Here is a 24089-nt window from a genome sequence, read left to right as displayed (position 1 = left end):
GCAGGGCAGGTAGGGCCTGGGTGGCCCTCGGGGCCGTCTTTTCATGCGACATCCTCATTCTCCACGGGCACTCCTCCATGTGTCCAGAGCATGGTCCCGTGCAGAACCGCATCCGTAGCCCCCACCGGGGTGACTTGTCCAAGAACCCCAAATGAGGCCGGGTGCCCAGCTGGCGTGGCGTGCTACCCTCTACGGCTCTTGCCTGGACCTTGTTCTGGGGTGAGGTTGCTGTGCCCACCAGGGAACCAGGCAGACCCCTGGCTGCGCTGTCACCATAAGGCCTGGGTCAGCAGACTGAGGCCAGCTTTTCTGCCCTCTGCATCTTGTTTCTGCCCGTTTCATCTGGACCAAGGACTCCCGAGTCTGTTCCCAAACCGTTCCCCCTTCCCAAGGCCTGACAGGCAGCAAGTACTAAGGCTCGTGTGGGGATCGTCACATGACCGACCCCAGGTTGCACCTGCTGGCCACAGGGGTCCAAAGCAGCAGGCCCAGAGGCTGGTCTCCGTGACCAGCGAGACTCATCTGGGACCACTGCCCGCTGCCCCTCCCCAGCCTCCGTCATAGCATCTCCTGAGGAAGCCCAGCTGGCCCTTGGCCATGGACAGCCTTGGGAGGTGGTAGTGATGGATGCCCACCCTATGCTCCCCGTGGCCATTTTCACGTGCTGCGAAGGCTTCTGGGGAGGGTGGACAAGCACCCCTAGCAGCATGCAGGAGCCTCCTGACCCTCCTCCTGGGCAGGGCAGGTGGGATGCCTGTGGTTGTGTTTGGCAGTGGAGATCTGGTGGCCAGAGGCTGAATGTCCTGCTCTGGGAGCTGCTGAGGGGATTCTGAGCAGAACAGGACGCAGGAGAGTGTTTAGAGGGAGGCGGGCCAGCAACCAGGGCAGGGAAGGCCTCTCTAGGGAGTGTGAGGGGCCAGCTGCGAGGCCGTGGGCAGGGCTGTTCAGGCGGAGGCCCTGATGTGGGCCATGGACGGGAGTTTTGTCTCGCAGCAGCAAAGCCTCCGGTGAGTGGGCACTGGGGAGGGATGCACAGCTGGGCCCCTGTGTTGGAAACATCTCTCAGGTTGCTGGGGGACAGGAAGGGCCACAGGGTTGGGCAGAGGCACAAGGCCACAGTGAGGTGGCCTGGACTAGGTGCCTGGCCTTGGACACAGGAGGAAGCACGGATCTGGAGCTGGTTTCAGAGACAGGCCGGGGACCTGGTGGCCGCCTGGTGTGGCCAAGCTGTCTCCCTGGGCTGGGGTGCCTGTCGGGAGGGGTGGCCGCATGGGACAGGCGAGGGGTGTGATGCGGGGTACTCTCTGGAAGGACATTCCAGGCTCAGGACAAGAGCCTGGGGACAGCTGTGTATATGTGTCAGGGACCTGGACAGCTCGGGCTGGTGTCAGCTGGAGTGGGGCAGGAACCACATGGGGCCAGCCAGAGCCAGCTGGGCTGGGTCACAAGCCCCCGGGGAAGAGCAGCCACCAGCCGTGGTCTCCATGAGCTCGGGCCTGGGCCGGCTCCTAGGCGCGGTTTTCCACAGATATGGCGCACCTGGCGCAGGCTCTTGGCATCTTTGGTCTGGTCGGCAGCTTGGCTCCCCCAGGACCCTCTCATTTCTCAGGAAGCAGCCCCCCGCCCTGGCTCCAGCCCCTCTGCAGAGCAGGCCCCCCAAGGCTCCCCTGGGCCCAGCTGGAGGAGCAGGTTGTCTCCCAGCCCTCGGCTGCCCGCCAGCCCGGCCAGGCCCCAAGTCCCTCCCAGACCCAGGCCTCCTCCCCCGCCCTCCAGAGTGGAGAGCAGCTGAGGAGATGGGCGGGGGCTGGCCAGTGTGGCCAGCCAGGGTGTTCTCAGAGCTTCCTGGCCTGGGCTGGCCCAGCAGAGGCGCCTCCACCAGGGCTAGTGGAAAGTGGGGTCCCCAGTGAGGCCCCCTGTGCCCTTGCCCTTGCCCACGGCATCTGCCCTCCAGCACACAGTGCAGGGAAGCGCCACGTCTCGTAGGAGGCAAGGTCCACTCTGCAGCCTGCAGGCTGCCCTCCCAGGCCATGCCCACAGCGGGCATCACTGATCCATCCTGGCACTCCCCTGCCCTACCCCCAGGCCCCAGACCTCCCTCATTGCCACTTTGTGTCCCTCTCCACCTCTGACAGATGCCCCCTAGCATCTGTCTAGAGCTTAGCACCGACTCAGCATAGGGCCAGGGGCCAGTGGGGGGACACTGTGAAGGCAGACCTGAGCCCAGGGCCCCTGGCTTTGTCAGTTGAGGGTCATGCGTGGCTACTCTTCTGGTGGCCAGGGGGGGAAGAGCCAGGCCTGGCGCTGAGCCTCCTGCCTCGAAGCTCCCACCTGGTATCTGGGGCCTCAGTTTTCCTGTCTATGAAACAGGGACCGTACCCGTGGCCCTGGAGGGTGTTGTGGGGACAGCTGGGCTGACGTGCTCAGCGTCGGTCTAGAGGAGGCCCTAGGAGGGCAGCAATTCCTGTCACCATTGACCGCCACACCGGTTCAAATCCTGACCTGGCCGCTTATCAGCTGTGACTGCTGCTGTGTCTGGCTGTCACCCTTGGGCACCTTCAGGGACCTCGCGAAGGCTGGAAGCTGGACCTCAGTGCCAGCTGCCCATCCAAGGGCTGCAGGCACAGAGGGCCTCGTTGGGGACCCCACTTTCCACTAGCCCTGATAGAGGTGCCTCTGCTGGACCAGGCTCAGCATTGTGCTGGCACTTTGCTCAGCAGATGGCTGTCCCTGTGATGACTGGCACCCCGGTCAGCGAGCCGCAGCCCCCTCTGTGGACACCTCGGCCCAGCCTCTCAGTCTGCGGGAGATGAGTTCAGAGAGGGGCCCTGCCCTGGTGAGAGTGGCGCCCCAGGCCCTCTCGCTCCCTGGCATTGGTTCTGTGCCCTCAGTGCCAACTGCCCATTCCTGTCCCCAGAGGTTCCTGTGGTCTCAAGGGTGGCCCCAACCCCAAGGTACCTCCTGTGCATCCATGCTGAGCAGGTCACAGGGGCACAGCACAGCCTCTAGGATGCAGGCAGGAGGGCGCCCAGGGCTGCGGGGGTCCCAGAGGCAGGCAGCTGGGCACCACCTGACTGCCCACCTCACGCCCTCCACAGAGAAGCCTGCGTTCTTCCCAGCCTTCGCAGCCGAGGGCCAGAAGCTGCCTGCAGAGCCCCCTTGCTGGACCTCCGGCCTGCCCTTCCCTGTGCCCCCTCGGGAGGTGATCAAGGCCTCCCCACATGCCCCGGACCCCTCAGCCTTTGCCTACACACCACCTGGTGAGTGCTTGGTCCAGTCTCGGCTTCTTGGCTGACACACTTACCCAGCCCGGCCTCAGCCACTGGGCCCTGGCTGTTTGCCCTGGTCCAGAACCTGGAGAAGGTTTGGGGGCCAGCCAGGGATCTCCTGTCGGCACAAGGGAGGTGGAGGGTGTCCAGGGTTGTGGGTCTTCACAGCAGACATGTGCCCTGCAGGTCACCCGCTGCCCCTGGGCCTCCACGACAGTGCCCGGCCTGTCCTGCCACGCCCACCCACCATCTCCAACCCACCTCCCCTCATCTCCTCCACCAAACACCCCGGCGTCCTCGAGAGGCACATGGGTGCCATCTCCCAGGTGAGAGGCATTGTGGAGCGGCTTTGTGGCCAGGTGCCCGGGTGTGGCCCCTCCCCCTAGGAGCTGAGTCTGCCCACCTATGGGGTGGGGCTCTGGAGCACTGGGTTCCTTAGGGTCCGGGTCCCTGCACTCAGTGCTGGGTCTGTGCCTGCCCTGGACACCTGGGTTCTGGTCCTTGGAGGTCGCTCATGGGGCAGCCAGCGCACCGTGGCCTCATGCGGGCGAGTCAGGGCTTCTGGCCTCAGCTTGCCGTCTGTTCAATGGTGGGTGGATTAATAGAAGTGAAGGGCTTCTCAGGGTGAGCGCTTGGTGTGTGGCCAGCTGCCCAGCACCTCTTGGGCTATCCCCCCCCACCCCGCCCCCAGTGTAGCCAGGTCAGGAATGTGGCGTCCATTCGGCCTGGGCTGCTTCTGCCTACCGTTTTCGTTGAACTGCACCAGGGAGGGGAGGGCTGGATGCTGCCTGAGTGCGGTCACACCGGTGCACACAGGGTGGACTGCAGCCCTCTCCAGCCTCAGGCCAGGGTCAACCCAGGGTCAGCTGGGCTACTCTGGCTGAGGGCCACTGTGACCCGACACTCTGGCCGTGCAGGGAATGTCGGTCCAGCTCCACGTCCCATACTCCGAGCACGCCAAGGCCCCCGTGGGCCCCATCAGCATGGGGCTGCCCCTCACCATGGACCCCAAGAAGCTTGGTGAGGACCTGGGCCTGCCCACCTGGTGGCCTTGCATTGGGCGTGAGGGTGGGAGTCTGGGCCTGTGGGCAGTAGCAGTGGGCAGGTAGCAGTGGGCAGCCCAGCAGTCCTGGCCGGATGCCTGTGGGGGGCCTCGCGCCCGCAGGCCCGGGCAGCAGCCCTGGGATGAGGACTGGTGGGCTGCTCCTCATGGCCCACCCTCTCGCTGGTCTGCAGCGCCCTTTAGTGGGGTGAAGCAAGAACAGCTGTCGCCACGGGGCCAGGCTGGCCCACCCGAGAGCCTGGGCGCACCCACGGCCCAGGAGATGTCTGTGCTGAGAGGTGAGGGCCATCGCCAGCAGCCCTGGCCCCCTCCCCAGGTCCCCAGCCCCTGCCCCATATCACCCCCAGCATGGATCCCGACATCCCCGGACCACTTCCTTAGGTCCCCAGCCTGTCCCTGGGTCCCCACCATCTGCCCCTGGGCCACCCCCTAACCTGGGCCCTGGGGGGCAGCTGCAGACACCCAAAGCGCCCGTGTTTCATGTCTTGCAGGGACATCTCTGGGCTCCGTTGCGGGCGGGAGCATCACCAGGGGCATACCCAGCACGCGGGGGCCCTCCGAGAGCCCCAGCGCCTACCGGGGCTCCATCACCCACGTAGGTGTCCTGGCAGGGCGGGGTGGGCCTCCTGGGGCATGGTCAGGCTGGGACGCCAGGCAGAGCTGCAGCCTTGCTGCCCTCTGAGCCCACATGTAGCACAGGGAGTGGCTGTGGACAGGAGGCAGCCCGGCACGGTGGCTTCAGAGGATGGAGCACTTCAAAGCCAGTGAAGCCCTGTGGCTGGCAGGCCTAGTCCCCAAAAAGTCATTTAGTGGGCAACCCGGGGGCTGTGAGCCAGAGTAGCCGGAATCCAGGGCAGGGGCCGCAGGCAGAGGGCCGAGGTGGTGGCTCACGTGCTGCCAACCTTGTGCCATGTGTGCACACTCAGTGGAGTTGTGGCCACCACGGGGACACGGTGCCCTTCAGTGCTGTGCCTCTGGAAGGGAAGGTTTTGAAATCCCAGCAGCCTTGTCGGGTGTGAGAGCAAGGATTAGGGACAAAGGCCAGCCGAGGGCAGCTGGGTCCCAGCCCTGCCACACTCGGGCAGGGACACACCCTCCCGGAGAGCCAATTGTGAGGTCGTAGGGGTCCACGGGCAGTGTGGAAGCCCCTGACCTGCACCTGCCGTGGGTCCAGGCAGCCAGGACCAAGCTGTCTGGGCCACGCCCACTCCTTGGCTGATCCTGGCAGAGTGGCAGCTGCCAGAGAATCTGAGGCAGGTGAGGGTCACACTGCTCCCAGCCTTGCCGTGAGGGCAGGGTGGACTTGGCTCTTGCTCACCATACGCAGAAGCGTTGCTTGGCCATGGGACGTTGGCCGCTGAGACACCTTGCCCCACGATCAGCTTGGAAGCCCGAGGTCGTCTCTGTCCTGATTGGCACTCCTTTTCACCTGGGGCAAGCTCATGGGGCCGACATCGAGTGGCCACAGGCCTGGGCACAGGCATCTGTATTCCACGGACTTTGTCCAGCGAACCCTCCCAGACAGGGCCAGCAGCCTGGCTGTGTGTCCGTCCTCCGCCCTGCCGTGGGGCACACGTGAGGCCCCTGGGTCCCGCCAGTGAACCTTGCTGTGGGGAAGCCCCTGAGCTCCCAGCAGACACTACTCCACCCCAACCACCAGGTGTCACCCAAGATACCGTGACAGGTGCACTAATGCCAGCAACCCCAACCCCGGTACAGCCTTTGCTGCAAGGATGTCGGATCCCCTGCTGAGGACTCTCCCAATGAGCTGAGCTGCCACCTGGCCTGACTGATGCCCACCTGTGCCTCTACACCCATGTCACAGCATAGGGTCCTGGCTCGCAGTCTCTGCCAGGCACTATCCCCACCCCAGGGCGCACTCCTCAGCAGAGTCCCACAGGAGACTCAGTTCCCCAGGGCAGGGCCTGGAACACAGTAGGACTCCACATCACTGAGTCTGTTCCTGGTCTGTTCCTGAGATCGCAGAAGGGAAGAGGGAGCTGCGGATCTGGGGACACTTTGTCTGTACCAGGTGCCTTTGAGAGTCTCAGAGTCGAGGCTTCATTTTGTAGATGTGCAAACTGGGGTCCACACAGACAGGGACTTGGCAAAGGCCACACGGCAGCTGGGTCAGCTTGCTGTTTGATTCCCCAAAGACCTGTCTCCAGAGTGGTGTCCTGATGTGTCCACTGTTCCTAGAAATCGCCCAGCAGGGCCTGCCCTCTGCGTGAGCACACCCCTCACGGGCTTGCTGCTTCTAAAGGGTGGCTCTCCACTAGGGACAGTCGTACCCCCAGGGGACACTGGACAGCATCTGGGGATATTTTGGATCGTCACAGCTTGGGGAGAGGGGCTGGGGAGTGTGCATGGTGTGTCCAGGCCAGGGTCACTGCCAGCCATTCGCCAGGGCCAGAGTCACCAGCCCCAGGTTGGGAGGCTCAGGAGCCAGTGTCTGACACCCAGCTCTAAGCAGAGCCTTTGTCCTGGTTTCGGGAAGCCTGGGCAATGGCACTTGGTCGAGGACCAGAGGCAGGAGCTGAGTCTTGTGGCCAACGGCTGCCCTGAGACATCTGACCCCTGGGCTCCTCGATGGTAGCGCCCCACCTGGCACAGGGGGGACCACTGCAGTCCAGGCCTCGGGTCAAGTGCAGCTCCTACCTCGCCGGCCAGGCAGCTCTGGGCGGAGCACCTCACCCGAGCCTCCGCTTTGTCTGAGGCAGCACATGGCCCTGTCCACCCTGGGTCAGTCCCAGGACTGAGAGATCAGGACAGTGTCGGCAGGCCATCGCTACGTGGCAGCCCTCTGTAAAGCAGGGCTCCTGGTCCTGGTGCGTCTCGCCTTGTGCCCTGTGTCCCCGTGGGCTCTGCCCCCACGGAGACGCCACACGTGTGTGCACACGTGCTCAGGTGGGCCACGTGTGGATCAGGTCACCCAGGGTTTCGTGTTCAGCTCTCCGTCCCCACAGGGTACCCCGGCCGACGTCCTGTACAAGGGCACCATCACCAGGATCATCGGCGAGGACAGCCCCGGTCGTTTGGACCGGGCCCGGGAGGACAGCCTGCCCAAGGGCCACGTCATCTACGAGGGCAAGAAGGGCCATGTGCTGTCCTATGAGGGTGAGTGCAGGGTGGGCAGCCCCTGGCTCCCCTCCCCCCATCACAGGGATCTCTGGTGCCCAGAGCACACTGCTGGGAGAAGAAGGGTGCTGGGGAGCTCGTCACTTGGTCACTTGCGTCTCCCCGTGAGTTTGTGCCAGGGCTGGGGACAGAGCAGACATTAGACCAGGCCATGTCCCACCCTGTTAGCTCCTGGGGCACCACGGCAGAGGCGAGTCAGAAGTCCCTTGTTAATTTTGAGTTGTGGAAACCTGCCCTTCCCGTGAGGCCTGTCCACCAGACCATGGGCCTTGGCACATCCACCGCTGGTTAAGAAGGGAGGTCCCAGACCCACAGTGGCATGGGAGAGCAGCCAGGTGCCTGTGGACAAGCCAGGGCAGGGGTTGCCTCCTGTTGGCTCCTGTGCTGAGAGCCGGGTGGAGGAGACGGGGTGCCCCTTACCCAGGTCCTAGGTCCCAATGTGGGCATCCTCCTGGCCCTCGGAGACAGAGAGTAGGACCAGAGGATGAGGCCTGACCCCTGGATGTGGTTCACGGGCAGGCTGGGGTAGAGTAGACTAGGAGTGCAGTCTGAAGGGCAGTGCGGGCCAGGCAAGGGTTGGCCCGGGGCCTTTTCCCATGCCCAGTTCTTTGTTACTAGTGCTGTGGTCAGCCTGTGGGGGAAGAGGCCCAGCCTAGGTTCCCGTGCTCCCCGCTGGGCCCAGCTCTGCACGCTCCCGTGGCCAGCATGACCCCAGTCCCCACTGGCCCTGCCCCTCCCAATCCTTCCCTCCACCTCTGGATTCTGGAACCAGGAGCCCTGGGGTGAGGGTGGGCAGGGGCTCAGTGCCACGGGCGTTTCCTGGCAGCCCTGGGCACTCAGTGGTGTGGACCCCAGGATGCTGCATCCAGTTGCTTCCCCCCACCCCGCAAGTGGAGTGGAGTCCCCCGGGGATGGTAGTCTAGGGGATGACTGGCTGGTGGTCAGGGTGGCATCGGAGACACCCTGTAGCCTGGAGCTGGTCATCCTCACAACAGCTAACAGGACAGCGCTGGGCAGGGGACGGCTACTGACCTCTGCCCCCTCTGCACAGATGCTGCCCTGTCTGGGGATGAGGAGTCACCTCTCCACAGGGACTCCTTCACCCCACGTGCGTTGACCCAGGGCACATGCACATCTGCGCGTGTGCCCACAGACAGGTTGTATGGGTGTCCTTTGTCACACCTCCTGAGGGCCTTGCGTGGGGCCAGACTCATGCCCACTCGCCGGCAGGAGAGCCCGGGCCACGGCAGCAGGCAGCGTCTCTGCCTCTCCATCCAGGAGCCCCGGGCTGCTGGGAGGCCCACAGCGGGCAGAGGCCAGTTCCTCAGGTGCCTCCGTCTGCTCTCCAGGTGGCATGTCTGTGTCCCAGTGCTCCAAGGAGGACGGCAGGAGCAGCTCAGGGGCACCCCATGAGGCGACGGCCCCCAAGCGCACCTACGATGTGATGGAGGGCCGTGTGGGCAGGACCATCTCCTCAGCAGGCATTGAGGGTGGGTTCCGCCCGCCGCCCACTGCCCACCCCAGGAACACAAGTGTGGGCCCTTGCTCCTGCCCTGGGCTTCCCAGCTGGTGGAGTGTCAAGGGACAGTGAGTGGTCTCTGGATGCCTCGCAGGGAGGCGGTGGGGTGGCCGGCCCTGATTCACAGACGGCTGAGGCTGGACTCTACCTGGAGGCAGCATGAGGCCCAGAGGACGGGGCACTTGCTGCTAGGTCCTGTGCCCCAGCCTGTGTCGTGGGTGTAGTGGTTAGCAGACCCTGCCCCTTGCCCACGGCCAGCTAGGGAGGTGCCGTGACGCCCTGCCTTCCCCAGGTCTCATGGGACGCGCCATGCCCCCCGAGCGGCACAGCCCCCACCCCCTCAAGGAGCAGCACCACATCCGCGGCTCCATCACCCAAGGTACGGCCCCTGCGCCGGTGGGGCTGGGGCCCAGCCCGGGGCGCAGAGCAGGGTGGGAGCTGGGGGGCAGATGCGCAGGCGCTTGCCCAGGGCGTGTGAGGGTGGACGGGCCTCCAGGGATCGCCTGGCAGTGGCCCAGCAGGGCCTGCAGAGGGTGGTGCACGTGGCCAGAGGTGCCAGCCCTGTGCCTGTTCCCAGGTCTGGGGTGGAGCCCAGGCTGGCCCAGGTGGGCAGTGCTGCGCCTAGCCCTGATCTGTGCTGTCCTTGGGATGTCACACACTGTCCGTGTGTGTTAACGAGGTCACACCGGGAGGACTCTGGCTCCAGACCTGGCTGGGGAGGACCCAGGGTGGCCCAGCAAGGTGTGTGACGTGTGCTGAGGGTGGTCCCTTCACCCGGCAGGGATCCCTCGGTCCTACGTGGAGGCCCAGGAGGACTACCTACGCAGGGAGGCCAAGCTGCTGAAGCGCGAGGGCACGCCACCCCCGCCACCACCGCCCCCACGGGACCTGGCTGAGGCCTACAAGACCCGGCCCTTGGAGGCCCTGGGCCCCCTCAAGCTGAAGCCAGCCCACGAGGGCCTGGTGGCCACCGTGAAGGAAGCGGGCCGCTCCATCCACGAGATCCCCCGCGAGGAGCTCCGGCGCACCCCTGAGCTGCCCCTGGCCCCACGGCCACTCAAGGAGGGCTCCATCACCCAGGTACGGGCAGGGGGGTGGCCGGCCGTGGGGCATCATGGTGGTCCTCTTGGTTCTCCGTCCCCATTTGTTGGTGAGTCGCTGAGGTTCAGAGAAGTCAAGGAGTCACCCAGGGCCCAGCAAACCCCAGCCTGTGTCCTGCAAGTGGCATCCCCTGCGGCCCCAGCCAGGCGGGGAGGACCTGCTGCCATGGTGATAGTAGGAGTCTGTGGAGCCCCTGCAGGCCACTGTCCTTCATGGTCGGAGGTGGCCGGGTGTACAGTTGTGAGGAGGGTCAGGAGGGCTCCCCGGGTGGTGACGGGCACCCCCAGCCACCGTGTCTCTGGGTGAAGATGTCCACACCCCCCGGGGCACACAGGCTGGGGAAGGACTGGCTCTCGGCTCTGGGCAGCGGTGGAGCCATTGGAAAGGACCCACCTTGTGTCCAAGATGGGACAAGGCTGATTTTAGAATATCCTTCCAGAAGCTAGAACGCTCCCCCTCCTCAGGAAACTGTGGTTAAACATGGCTGAATAAAGGGACCAGGCCTGGACCCCGTCTCCCCAGCCTGCTGGGACAGAGCACGCTCTGCTCCTGGGAAACTTGGCTTCTTGTTCACCATCGGCTCCACAGCTGCCCTTTTGGGCCAGAGAGCAAACGTGAACCTCATCCTCAAGCTCAGCACCTACGGCCTGGCTCAGGACAGTGGGGCAGGGTTCCCAGCCAGGTCTTGGGTGCACCATGGAGGGTCCCTGCCGACCAGAGGAAGCTTGGCCCGTGTGGGCAGGGCTCCTTCCAGTACGCCCCAGGGCTAGTGGACGGTCCACCACTTGCCTGGGGAGGATTGACTGACAGCTGAGCCTTCTGCCCCTTCCTGCAGCTCCCAGGTAGCTCTGGCCAGGATGAGTCCAGGCCCAGGCAGGCAGGACGCCGGCGTCTGTCCTGGGCTGGGCGTGAGAGTTGGCGCCCTCTGTCCCCAGGGCACCCCGCTCAAGTACGACACGGGCTCGTCCTCCACGGGCTCCAAGAAGCACGACGTGCGCTCCATCATTGGCAGCCCTGGCCGGACCTTCCCACCTGTGCACCCGCTTGACGTGATGGCGGACGCACGGGCTCTGGAGCGTGCCTGCTACGAGGAGAGCCTGAAGGGCCGGCCGGGCGCTGTGGGCAGCTCCGGGGGCTCCATCACCCGTGGGGCCCCAGTCATCGTGCCCGAGCTCGGCAAGCCACGGCAGAGCCCCCTGACTTACGAGGACCATGGGGCACCTTTCACCGGCCACCTGCCCCGTGGCTCACCCGTGACCACCCGAGAGCCCACGCCTCGCCTACAGGAAGGTGAGAGTGGGTGGCGCGGTGGGCTCCTCCAAACTCCCACAGAGCGCGTCTCTGCCTGGTCCTCTCTCAGGGCCTTTTTGCACGTGCCAACCCCTCTGCCTTCCCCAGCAGCACCTCCCCTGCCCTGCTCAGTCCCCAGCCTCTGTTCAAAGTTCACATCCTTGGGACACTCTTACACCCCTCCTCTCAGTTCTGATCATGTCCTGTGACAGTTTCATTCTGAACGTTTATTGTCCTGGAGTCCTTGTCTGTTCCTGGTCTGTCTCTGTCTTCTGATTCAAGCGTCAGCTCCGCAGGCCTGGGATGTGGGTCTGTCTTGTCCCAGGGGCCTCGTGCTCTGGGCAGCATTGGGTGCCAGGCGGAGGCCGCACAGATGTTTGGTAGATTGAATGAAAGAACCCGGAGGGAAGGAGTGGACGAGGGGTTTGGTTGAAGGAATTGCAGAGAGAATGAGGGGGGCGGGGAGCAGGCCGAGGCCCGGGGAGGAGCCTGTCCTGGGGGAGCCCCGTGACAGCTCCCCAGACGCCAGCCCACGCCCTGCCCTGCAGACAGCCTGTCCTCCAACAAGGCGTCCCCTGTCACTGCAGGCAGCCTGTCCTCCAGCAAGGCGTCCCAGGACCGGAAGCTGACCTCAACACCCCGCGAGATCGCCAAGTCCCCGCACAGCGCGGTGCCCGAGCACCACCCGCACCCCCTCTCCTCCTACGAGCACCTGCTGCGCGGCGTGAGTGGCGTGGACCTGTACCGGGGGCACATCCCGCTGGCCTTCGACCCCACCTCCATACCCCGCGGGATCCCTCTGGACGCAGGTGACTGCGGGTCTAGAACCCCCACCCTGGGAGGCAGGACACGGGCGGGGACCTCAGCAGCACCAGCACAGGGACCCTCGGGGATCAGCAGCCTGACTCTCTGGAGGGGTGCTGAGGCCTAGAGGAGCCAGTGCCGGGTGGGCACGTTGGGCCTGGAGCAGACCCTGGGCTGGGTGGGGGCTTCTGCCACACAGCCAGGTTGGGGCCTTTGTCCAAGGACAGACCTGTTGGGGGGTCAGAAGGCCCCTCCTGAGGCCTCCATGTGGGCACCTCAGCTGAAATGCCGCGTGGCCTGGCTGGGCATGTACTGCTCGTTCCTGGAAGGACGGTAGGGGTCTCCACACCCTGTGGCCTGGCTGACCTCGGTCCCCTCCCCACAGCCACTGCCTATTACCTGCCGCGACACCTGGCGCCCAACCCCACGTACCCACACCTGTACCCGCCTTACCTCATCCGCGGCTACCCGGACACAGCTGCGCTGGAGAACCGCCAGACCATCATCAACGACTATATCACCTCACAGCAGATGCACCACAACGCGGCGGCCAGCGCCATGGCCCAGCGTGCGGACATGCTGAGGGGCCTCTCACCCCGGGAGTCCTCCCTGGCGCTCAACTACGCCGCCGGCCCGCGAGGTGGGCGGTGGGCTTCTCCCCGGCTCTGTGGGCTTGCTGGGATGCAGAAGCCACTGTGCACCCACTGGTTGGGGGTTTGGGGTTATGGCACAGGCATGTGCGCGTGCACGGTGCTCTCCTGGCACTCAGGCTGGGGGGGGCAGCCCTGGTGTCCTGGGCGCTGGGCAGCAGTGCTGTAGGCCAAGGCGAGAACCAGTCGCGAGCGTTGTAGACAGTGAGGCTGGTGGTGAGGGGACAGCCCCGAGAACAGAGGCCACCCAGGCAGGGCGCGGCCCTCCAGGGCGGGGGCGGGGGCGGGGGCTGCCTGTCCAACACTCTGGGAAAGGGTCGTGGAGGTGAGTCTGTTTTCCCTGGATGGTGCGGGGCTGCTGGCCGTCTCCATGCCCCCTTTTCTGTGGCTAAGCCCCGTGTCCCCACCCCAGGCATCATCGACCTGTCCCAAGTGCCACACCTGCCTGTGCTGGTGCCCCCAACGCCAGGCACCCCAGCTGCCGCCATGGACCGCCTAGCCTACCTGCCCACAGCACCCCCGCCCTTCAGCAGCCGGCACAGCAGCTCCCCACTGTCCCCAGGTACCACGGGTCCCCGAGCATTGGGCACGAGCAGGGAGAAGCCCTCCCTGGATCAGGGCTGAGTCTGGCCTTGGTCCCCAGGAGGTGCCTTGACCAAGCCGACGGGCACAGCCTCGTCAGAGCGGGAGCGAGAGCGAGAGCGGGACAAGTCCATCCTCACGTCCACGGCGACCGTGGAGCACGCGCCCATCTGGAGACCCGGTAGGCGTGGGCTCCACCCTGGGCCCGCGGGTCCTCGTGGGGCCTGGGCGGCTCCCTGATGATAGCCTGTGCCCAGGTACGGAGCAGAGCAGCAGCAGCAGCAACAGCGGTGGCAGTGGGGGTGGGGCCAACAGCAGCCGCCCTGCCCCCCACTCTCATGGCCAGCAGCACTCGCCCATCTCCCCCCGGACCCAGGACGCCCTGCAGCAGAGACCCAGCGTGCTGCACAACACGGGCATGAAGGGCACCGCCACCCCTGTGGAGCCTAGCACGCCCACGGTCCTGAGGTGGGCCAGGTTGGCACCAGGGCGGGCAGGGCAGGGTGGGCGAGGGCGGGCAGCAGGCGTGCTGGACACTGTGGGTGGTGGCCGAGCCCCGTGGCAGTGGGCAGGTGGGCTGGGTGAGCAGGGGCCTGGGTAGAGGTGATGAGCAGAGCGGTTGGGCGGGCAGCTGATGGGGTCAAGGGGCCGGGCATGAGGGGAAGGTGGGGGTGGGGTGGTGACAACCGGACACGAAGGCCCCAGGAGTGAGTTTGCAAAGGACAGGGACGTGGGGCTGGTGCCAGACCCCAGAGACCCTCTGGGCTGCCCTGCCCTTCTGGAGGAGCAGTCCCTGCCCTCAGCCACGGTCAGTTGGCCCTTTGCTGGTCTGTAGAAGGCCTCTCGGCAGGAGGCACTAGCCATGGTGCCCTTGGCCATCTTGTTCCCTGCCCTTTCCAAGGGGCTGGTTCCTAGTAGGTGCTTAGTTAAAACAGCCAGCTCTGGGGCAGGTGGGCCGTGGGACTGGCCCTCCTGCAGGTCGGCCCGGGGCAGGGAGCTCACTTAGGGTGGGGCGCGGTGAGGCAGTGGCCCCAGCCACCTGACCCCCTTCTCTTTACCCCAGGTCCACCTCCACTTCCTCGCCTGTCCGCCCAGCTGCCACATTCCCGCCCGCCACCCACTGCCCGCTGGGAGGCACCCTCGAAGGGGTCTACCCCACCCTCATGGAGCCTGTGTTGCTGCCCAAGGAGGCCTCCCGGGTGGCGCGGCCCGAGCGGCCCCGTGCGGATACCGGCCACGCCTTCCTCCCCAAATCCCTGGCCCGTGAGCCTGCCTCCTCCCCCGGCAAGACCTCCGAGCCCCGGCCCCTCGCGCCCCCCAGCTCCAGCCATGCGGCGGCCATCGCCCGCACCCCAGCCAAGAGCCTCGCAGCCCAGCACGCCAGCCCGGACCAGCCGGCGCCGTCCACCTCGGCCTCGGATCTGCACCGGGAAAAGACTCAAAGTAAACCCTTTTCCATCCAGGAAATGGAGCTCCGCTCTCTGGGTAAGACCACCCTGACAGCGGCCACCTTCATAGACGCGATAATCATGCGTCAAATTGCTCACGATAAAGGGCCGCGAGAAGGAGGTTCGCTGGCCGCCGACTCCCCTCGCGATGGTAAGCTCCCGGCCCTGCCCCTGCCACCTCGGGGCCCAGAGACGTTTCAGATCTTTGCTTTTTATTTTCCCCCATTTTTTTTTCTTTCTTTTTTTTTTTTTTTTTTTGTTGTTGGTTTTGGCATTTTGTTTTTAAGCCCGTTCTTGTGGATTTGCACGCTCTGACGATCCTCAAGCTGCTGCCTGTCCCTCTGACCTGGGGACACCTCACCATTCGCACATTGTTTTATCATGATTTTTTATTATTTTTTATTTTTATTTGTTTATATATTTTTTTGGATTTTCGCTTTCCCTTTGGTGGATGGACCTGTGGTTTGCACCGGGGCCGTGCCTGCATCTCCCCGCTCACGCCCTCGTCTGGGGAGCAGGGGGGGAGGCCAGGGGCTTCAGCCTGGTGCCGTGGGCCCAGCTGGATTGGGAGGAAGCCCAGGAGGGAGATTCTGGGGAGGGGAGGAGGCCGCACTGTTCAGGAGGGCCAGGAACCCCAGCTCTGCGTCCTGCTGGGTCGTGAAGGGGCCCGGGAAAGCCCGTGCCCAGCCCCGAGTGCCCAGAGGCTGGGCGCCTCCGCAGGTAGCCTCTGCTGCCTCTGGGCGCAGGCAGGGCTCCTGGGCCGGGCGTTGCTCCAACTGCCTGTTTGTCCCATGCTCTGCCCCACGCTCCTGCCCCGTCCCCTCTGTCCTGCCCTGAATCTGACCCTCCCTCTCCTGCCTTTCTGCATCTGCTGTCTGGCTCTTACTTTGGTCTGTCTGCGTGTCCACTGGTCCCTGTAGATCCCCCAAGTTGGGGGTTATCTCCCTTGACCCCAGGTCCCTGGCTCGGCCCTCCACCATGCCCCCTCCCCTTGACCCCAGGGGCCCAGCCAGCCGGGGGTCAGCTTCTCCCCTTGGACCCCAGTCAGCAGCCTGCACCCTGAGTCCAGCTGCCTCCTGCAGGGTACCATGGTGGGTACAGCCCCGATGGGGTGGAGCCCGTCAGCCCAGTGAGTTCGCCCAGCCTGACCCATGACAAGGGGCTCCCCAAGCACCTGGAGGAGCTGGACAAGAGCCACCTGGAGGCCGAGCTGCGGCACAAGCAGCCAGGTGGGTCCCACTCACAGGACAGGAACAGCCCTGGCCTGTCCCTCAGCTGGCCCCAAGTGCCCCCGCCCCTGGCTGACTGGACTCTGCCCACAGGCCCCACGAAGCTCGGCCCTGAGGCTACCCACCTCCCACACCTGCGGCCGCTGCCTGAAAGCCAGCCTGCATCCAGCCCGTTGCTCCAGACTGCCCCTGGGGTCAAAGGTCACCAGCGGGTGGTCACCTTGGCACAGCACATCAGTGTAACTACCTGTACTCTGCCCTCTGCACCTGGGGTGGGAGCCATGCCCAGGGAGCCGGGAGGTCCCATGGCCCTTCAGTCCTGGTGGGGTGGCCAACGGGGCGAGATCCCAGAGGCAGTGGGGCAGGTCCAGAGCCCCAGGAAGCTGAGCACTGAGCACAGCCAGCCCCTGGCACATCCGGAGGGGCTGGTGGAGGGCCTCCTAACCCCTGCCCCGCCTGCAGGAGGTGATCACGCAGGACTACACCAGGCACCACCCGCAGCAGCTCAGCGCACCCCTGCCCGCCCCCCTCTACTCCTTCCCCGGAGCCAGCTGCCCCGTCCTGGACCTGCGCCGCCCACCTAGTGATCTCTACCTCCCACCCCCCGACCATGGCGCCCCGGCCCGCGGCTCCCCCCACAGTGAAGGGGGCAAGAGGTGAGCATGGGGTGGGGGGTGTGGGCACCTGGCCAGTGGTCTACCGCGTGGGGGGACTGGGAGCCTCCCTGTACCCCTGGCCGCAGGGACATCGCGCCCCTTGACAGGTGAGGAGACGAGGCCTGGAGAAGTGGTCACTGGCTCCTGGGACCTGCCCCCAGCACACGCGTGTGACCATAGGCCCGTACACACTCCCACCAATGGCTCCGGGGCTCCGTGGTGGCAGGTGGCCCCCAGGGGGCATGCCTTGCAAGTGAGGCATGGGTGCCACCAGGGTCAGAGGAGAGATTAAGACACATTGGCCTGTGGCCAGACCCAGCCCAGGACCTGCTCTGTTTGGTTCAGGAGCAGACGTTGCTGGTGATGGACTCTTTTGCCTGGGCCACTCGCGGAAAGCGCATCCTAGCTGCCAGAGTGGAGACGGGGGGCAGGAGTGTCACTCTAGGGATGTGCTAACCACAGCTGGGACCCTCCCTTCACCCAGGTCTCCAGAGCCAAGCAAGACGTCAGTCCTGAGCACCGAGGATGGCATTGAACCTGTGTCCCCACCAGAGGGCATGTCAGAGTCAGGGCACCCCCGGAGTGCCGTGTACCCACTGCTGTATCGGGACGGGGAGCCGACAGAGCCCAGGTACCCTGGCAGCGCAAGGCCCCTCTGAGATTATGTCTTGGCCCCTCTCCCAGCCTTGTCCTCTGCTGATCCCTGCCAGTGGGGGTCAGCAGGCTAGGCTGAGTGACTTCAGGCCTGCCAAGCAAATGCCACAAATCTGGGGGGCGGGATGTGTGCCCTCACTGGGGGACTAGGGTGACAGTTCCTGTGCCCTGAGCTGGGGTCTCAGCTCAGACCAGGCCTGTGTTGCTCGCCCTGTTGAGGACCTGGAAGGCGGGCTAAGTGTGGTGGGCCAGTCAGGGGGCGCCAGACAGAGGTTCAGGCAGCTCCCCTGCAGCGGGGAATACCTGGGCCTGAGCCCAGGGACCCAGAAACAGCCAAGGGGGCGTGGGAGGTGTAGGGTGTGAGCAGGCCGCTGATGGGTATCTGACCCTTGCTGCAGGACGGGCTCCAAGTCCCCAGGCAACACCAGCCAGCCACCGGCCTTCTTCAGCAAGCTGACTGAGAGCAACTCGGCCATGGTCAAGTCCAAGAAGCAGGAGATCAACAAGAAGCTGAGCACGCACAACCGGAACGAGCCGGAATACAGTAAGAGAGCACTGCTGACCCCTCCTGGGGCCCCCCTTCAAGGACCCTGGGAAGTCCTGTCTGCAGGTCCTTCCACAGGCGCCCAGCAGCACAGATGCGATGGCGGGGCACCAGGGCCGGTTCCACCCACGGGGGCTGGGTAGCAGTGCCCCCTTGAGTGCTACGGGACTCCCGCACTTAGTGCAGAGGACCTCGAAGCCCCCTCTGCAGATGCCCAGCCGGGGCCTCTCCCCTTCTGGGGCTGGAGAGGAAACCGACCCTTGCCGAGGCCAGTCCCACCAGACCTGGCTGGCAATGTGGTGTCCTGGGGCCCCAGCCCAGCCCCAGGGTGCTCACTGGGAGTGCAGGGTGTCACTGCCACCCCAGACCTGCAGCCTGTCTGCGGAGCATGGTCCCAGGGTATTGCCAGACCATGCAGCCAGGGGACAGATGTGAGTGACCACCTCCAGGACAACAGCCTCACCCACCTTGTTGTCCCACTGCAGACATCGGCCAGCCTGGGACGGAGATCTTCAATATGCCCGCCATCACTGGAGCAGGTAAGACACCCTGCGCTGGCCGCTGGCTGCCCACCTCTCCACCCAACCTCCACCCCAGCTGCTACGTGGGGACCAAAAGCCTTTCCTAGTTCAGGGGTGGCCCTCTTCCCAGTCCCCCCCTCCGCCCCCCCGCTGCCATGAGGTCCAGAGTCCCACGGCAGGCACTTGAGCTATGGCTGCAATGAGGTGTCTTTGGAGTTTAAGGTCACGGTCCCATGAGCTCAGTGAGTGCTGGTAGGTGGTGCCCGGAGACAGGTTTCTCTGGTGGAGGCTGCAGCGCCCAGACCAGGTGTGGGCCCAGGCAAGGAGCAAAGCCCTGGGGTCTTGGTGGGCACTTTCCATGGCTCGAGCCTCCAGTTGACTCACGAATTCAAGCGGGGGTGGGGTGGGGGACAATGGATGGACTTTTGCCAAATCAAATGCACACGTATGAATTGCTGGGTGTGAAGCTCACATGTGTTTTTACACTGAAATTTTAAGACTCCTATGATATTTTGTTGGATAGACTCTTCCCCACCCCCAGCCTCTAGTGGGGCCCTGTCCAAGTCCCACTGGGGGCCATGCCAGCAGGGTGGCTGGGCTGTCCGCAGTTGTCCCTGTGGAAGGCAGAGGGGTGGGGCTTTGGTGAAGTACCTCCGAGCAGTGGCTGAGCCTAGGGCAGACTGGGGTGACCCCTTGCCGGCTGAGGAGCTGGGGTCTGTGGGGTTGGTTCCTGCATTTGCCTGGTATCACCCTCCTGGAGGGCAGCTGTGCTGATCTTCTTGGTGGCCTAGAGCCTTAGACTGTGGTGAGCAGAGGACAGTGTTGGATGTTACCAGGGGCTCATTGGGGCCTCCAGAGGATGGTCCCCGGGACCGTGTCCATCTGCCCCTGCTAGAGACTCATGCCCCAGGCCCGAGGGGACAAGGGTTGCACCAGCAGATGTTAAGACATGGCCGTTGGTGGCCCGTAGGTGTGGAGCATCGGAGCCGACAGTGCAGACTGTACCAGGGTTTTTAAAACATTCTTATGATTATTTTTTTTGTTGTTGTTTCTTAAAAGCAGTTTAGTCCATAAAACCAACTTTCCCCCGGCCCTGGTTCCTGGTACCAGGCTTCACCTTGGCAGATGGCCTGACTGGCTGCACTGGGCCCTGGCTCTGACTGGGAGGCCCAGTAGCCTTTTAAGGGCTGCAAGGGGTCCCAGCGGCCAGTGCCCTTGAACCCAGGGAAGGACAGGGAAGTGAACAGCCATCTGCTGCCCCAGGAGCGGGGGCTTTAAAAGTGGCCCCTTGGCTCTGACCTCAGGAAGCCGTGAGGTAGTTTAAGACCAGTGAAGGGAAGCCGAAGCCCCGTCTGTCCTGCGCTGGGGGTTCCTCGGAAATTTTTGGAAGCAAAATGTAGAGGACAGAGGTGCCTGCAAGGGGCTGCAGAGAGGCCCCAGGTGGACGCAGAGGCCCAGGTGGCCGCATGGATGAGGGAGGGAGAGGCCTGTGGCTCGAGAGGAGGCCCAGCGGGACCGCACAGAGGGTCTCCATGGCCGGGCCGCCGGGGCCCGTGTGTTGGTGGCCATTGTGTCCCATGGGGGGGCCGTGCCAGTGGGGTGGCCGGGCCGTCCGCAGTTGTCCCCAGCTCCACCCTGTCCCCGCACGCACATAACTGCATGGCTATGACCCCTCACCTCGCGCCCCCTCTCCTCGCGCCCGTCTTTGCCCTTCTTTCTCTGGCTCTGGGTGGGGAGAGGGGAGCGGGCAGAGTCAGGCCCAGCTGGGGGCATCAGCAGGGACAGCGGGCCCCAGGCCTCTCAGGGGAAGGGCACAGGGAGGACAACCAGTCACTTCCCTCCCTAGGTCCCTTCTGTCCCACCACCCAGACCCCAGGCCGGGTCTCCCCGCCCCACCCCGTCCTCTGTCCTCCGGCTCTGGCTCCACCAGTGTCCCCATGGCCCCGCCCTTCCCAGCCCCACCTTTCCTCTTAGGGCCACTGGGAGTCACAGCAAAGCATCCCAGCTAGCCGAGGCCGAGGACTGTCTGCCCTGCCAGCCTGGCCTGCCCGGGCGCCGGAGGCACCTCACCCTGCAGGAAGAGTGGGAGGTGGAGGGCGTTGCTTTGCAAAAACATGCTCACGTGTCTCTCCCCGGCCGCCCCGTGTGTGGCCGCCCTCTGTGTGCGTCTGTCTGTCTCCCCCAGGCCTTATGACCTCTAGAAGTCCGGCCGTGCAGGAGCACGCCAGCACCAACATGGGGCTGGAGGCCATTATTAGAAAGGCACTCATGGGTAAATATGATCAGTGGGAAGAGCCCCCGCCACTCGGCGCCAATGCTTTTAACCCTCTGAATGCCAGTGCCAGCCTGCCCGCTGCCGCTATGCCCATAACCGCTGTTGACGGACGGAGCGACCACACGCTCGCCTCGCCAGGTCTGCAGGCCCCCCGCCCCTCTGTCCCGTCCCTGTGTCGTTAATCCTCTGAGCCCCCCTTGAGCTTTGGAGCTTGTGACTATTTTGTGCGCATTTGATGTCTCTGGAATTTGCTGATCTGCAGCTGGGCTGGCACCTGGGGTTGCGGCACCCAGTGCCCACGAGGCCCGGGCCTGCTGCTTCTCGGACGCTCACTGCTGCCCACGGCTGCCCCCGCCCCCGCTGGGCCTCTGCCCGTGCCCGCACCCAGCTCATGTCTCCCTGGGGAGACCAGGCTGCAGGGAGGACCTACCTGTGCTGCGTGGACAGTGGGGTCAGCAGCCAGGTCCCCTGCATGTGGCCTGATGGCCCTGGGACTGAAGGGAGACCCACATTCCTAACGTGCCCAAGAGCCTGAGGGCCAGCTCCCTGTCCTGTTAGGACCTGCTTTACTCAGCAGGGAGCCGAGCGGGGGCCTTGGGCTCGCTCAGTGTCCAACCTGGACACTGAGGCAGGCTCCAGGAGGTTCTGGGTCTTGGCAGAGGCCTGCAGCCCACCCAGCCCCAGTGCCATTCTGGGCAATGTTCAGAATCCAGCAGAGGCTTCCTGCCCAGAGTTCTAGCCCCAGGGTGTGGGGAGGTGCAGGGCAGCCTGAGGGGCCAGCAGCTTGGCCTCAGTGGAGACTGATCCCCAAGTTGCAGGCTCATACTGGGTCTGGCCATCTGGTCGACCTTGGCCTCCTGGAGGCAGGGAGTCATTGTGCTCCTGGCCTCTCCTCGGAGGACCCAGAAGCAGGTGGCTTCCCCTGGGCAGGATGTCACCCCCACCCTCTGCAGCATGTGTCATCTCCAGTGTCCAACACAACCCTTCCCACTTTGTCCCCTTGTAGGTGGTGGTGGGAAAGCCAAGGTCTCTGGCAGACCCAGCAGTCGAAAAGCCAAGTCCCCTGCCCCGGGCCTGGCGTCCGGGGACCGGCCACCTTCTGTCTCCTCGGTGCACTCAGAGGGAGATTGCAACCGCCGGACGCCACTCACCAACCGTGTGTGGGAGGACCGGCCCTCATCCGCAGGTGGGCATTGGTCGGCCCCATGGCCAGCTGCGTCCTGGCGGCTGATGGACACAGGCTAGGACACAGTGTGACTGGGGCTGCCAGGGAAGCCAGACCAGGCTGTGGGAGCGGGTGTGGCACCGGGCTTGGCAGGCCACGATGGAGCTGGACATCCCTGATGGAGCTGGACATCCCTCTGTGGCCCCCGGGGTGTGCTGCAGGCCTTGAGTAGGGAATGGGTGGTCTGGGGATGCCGGAGGGGTCCCGGGCCTCAGGGGAGCAGACCGTGGGGCACAGGTCACTACTGCCATCCAGGTGACCGAGGTAGAGGCCTAGGGTTCAGGAGCGTGGAGCTGAGGGCAGACAGTGGAAGGCCTAGTCCAGGGCAGTGGCCAGGCCTCCTGAGCAGCTGCCTGTCTTTGCCGCAGGTTCCACGCCTTTCCCCTACAACCCCCTGTTCGTGAGGCTGCAGGCGGGTGCCATGGCTTCCCCGCCCCCGCCCGGCTTCCCTGCGGGCAGTGGGCCCCTCGCCGGCCCCCACCACGCCTGGGAGGAGGAGCCCAAGCCGCTCCTGTGCTCGCAGTACGAGACGCTCTCCGACAGCGAGTGAGCCGGTGGGCATGGTGCAGGTCCCTGCCCGCAGCAGGACGGCCCAGGAGGCAGACAGGTGGCTGCGACGCACCCCACCAAGGAAGGAGCCCTGAGTCTGCCCGCGCGTCCGTCCGTCCGTCTGTCCACCCGGAGCTGGCATCCTGCCTGTCTAAAGCCTTAACTAAGACCCCCACCCCGGCTGGCCCTGCACAGTGACCGTACTCAGGGCACGTTCACCTGGTGCTCGGAAGGGGAGGGGAGGGCAGCAGGCCGGGGAGGGGACACAGTGAGCGCATGGTGACCACAAGCACGCAGCCGGGGTGACCAGGGACCTGAAAGAGGATGACCAGGCGCCTCCATGCCACTGCCTCCCCTTTCTCCATTTGGAACCAAAGTCTAAACTGAGCTAGCCCCCGCCCCCATCCCGCTTAGCTCTCGGGACAGACGGACAGGCACTGTCCAGCCTGCAGTGCTCTGTCAGTCCCCATAGGCTGCCCCACAGACTGCTGGGAACCACGTCAGACCAGGCGGGGGACGAGAGGGCTGGGCGCGGCCTGGGGCAGCAGAACCACAGGACCTGGACGTGGCCCTCCTGCCCGCGGGGTGGCGGGGCGACGTGTTGGTTTACAGGGTATATTTTTGATACCTTCGATGAATTAATTCAGATGTTTTATGCGAGGAAGGACTCACCCAGTATTATGCTGCTGTGCTTTCGATCTCCGCTTACGTTGGGGAGCGTGCAGGCCGACCACCGGTGACCCCTCGTCCACGGGACCCGGGGCGGGCTGCCGGCTCACAGCCGCCACGCCCTCCATCCCTCCCTTCCTTGGGCAGAACGAGTTTGATGCGTGTTCTGTGGCCACCATCTGCGCATGGTGGTGGCCTTCTGTCATTTACACACGTTGTTCTAATTAAAAAGCGAATCATACTCGATACAGAAGTGTCTTCTCTGCTTTGGACGGGGCAGCCAGGAGGGCACACAACTGGGGGCCAAGGGACACTAGGAGTGTCCCCTTTGACTCACCCTTTGCCATGAGAAAGGCAAGGGAAGGGTGTCATCCTCGGGGCATTGAAAAGTCACATCAGGTGCCGTCACGTGGTGAAGGCGCATGGCACTTACCCACGGCACAGGTGTCGAGTGTTCACACTGGCTGGAGGAGGTGCCCAGCATCCACACCTTGGTTGGTAGTCTAGATGTCAGCTGTGGTGACAGGTCCCCTATGGCTGTTGGTCCTTACGTCTTCCTGTCACGCCTGCCCGCTGCATTGGTGCTAAGGAGTGGGCAACCTTCCCCACGCTCACTTCCAACCCCAGGCGGAGGGGGGCAGCCGCCAGCTCCTGGTCAGCAGCTGCCCGCCTTTGCAGATTCAGCCTGAACCAGCCACAGCGCCGATCTTCCTCTGCTGAGCCTGGCTTCTGCCCACCTCCTGCTCTTTCCTTTGGCCTCCGCGGATCCCTGCCCAGCCACCCTGCCCCGGGACTGACCAGGCATGTGGGCAGAGGACAGCCAGGGAAGCCCAGGGCGGGCTGAGAGGGTGAGCACCTCGGCAGTGTCTGCCAAGGGGTGGCTCTGATCCTCCTGCCCAGCACAGG

At 64.7% G+C, this 24089-nt stretch overlaps 1 protein-coding gene across 6 annotated transcripts in view; it reads left to right on the top strand.

Moving 5' to 3' along the window:
- Ncor2 (nuclear receptor corepressor 2) overlaps positions 1-23436 on the top strand; it is a 105734-nt gene extending 82298 nt beyond the window's left edge. For 2 of the 6 annotated variants that reach the window (XM_078039358.1, XM_078039359.1), the window contains exons 24-48: positions 3096-3257; positions 3453-3592; positions 4184-4286; positions 4503-4607; positions 4821-4924; positions 7296-7446; positions 8817-8957; positions 9279-9365; positions 9768-10066; positions 11023-11377; positions 11965-12186; positions 12567-12821; positions 13244-13393; positions 13475-13594; positions 13671-13881; positions 14477-14898; positions 15944-16090; positions 16184-16329; positions 16553-16746; positions 17231-17377; positions 17799-17944; positions 18430-18483; positions 20651-20737; positions 21747-21926; positions 22334-23436. In XM_078039358.1, coding sequence (XP_077895484.1) covers positions 3096-3257; positions 3453-3592; positions 4184-4286; positions 4503-4607; positions 4821-4924; positions 7296-7446; positions 8817-8957; positions 9279-9365; positions 9768-10066; positions 11023-11377; positions 11965-12186; positions 12567-12821; positions 13244-13393; positions 13475-13594; positions 13671-13881; positions 14477-14898; positions 15944-16090; positions 16184-16329; positions 16553-16746; positions 17231-17377; positions 17799-17944; positions 18430-18483; positions 20651-20737; positions 21747-21926; positions 22334-22515 — 4310 coding nt within the window. In that variant the 3' untranslated portion in view covers positions 22516-23436. Of the gene's footprint in view, positions 1-3095; positions 3258-3452; positions 3593-4183; positions 4287-4502; positions 4608-4820; positions 4925-7295; positions 7447-8816; positions 8958-9278; positions 9366-9767; positions 10067-11022; positions 11378-11964; positions 12187-12566; positions 12822-13243; positions 13394-13474; positions 13595-13670; positions 13891-14476; positions 15013-15943; positions 16091-16183; positions 16330-16552; positions 16747-17230; positions 17378-17798; positions 17945-18429; positions 18484-20650; positions 20879-21746; positions 21927-22333 lie in introns of all 6 variants that reach the window. The other 4 variants (XM_078039355.1, XM_078039357.1, XM_078039356.1 and 1 more) reach the window with 3 other exon arrangements.
- Positions 23437-24089: the final 653 nt, after the last annotated feature.

The sequence above is a fragment of the Ictidomys tridecemlineatus genome, chromosome 2, assembly GCF_052094955.1.
Source record: "Ictidomys tridecemlineatus isolate mIctTri1 chromosome 2, mIctTri1.hap1, whole genome shotgun sequence".
Classification (NCBI taxonomy): domain Eukaryota; kingdom Metazoa; phylum Chordata; class Mammalia; order Rodentia; family Sciuridae; genus Ictidomys; species Ictidomys tridecemlineatus.
Note: the sequence above shows the minus strand (reverse complement) of the source record. Positions and strands in the feature narration are given on the sequence as shown.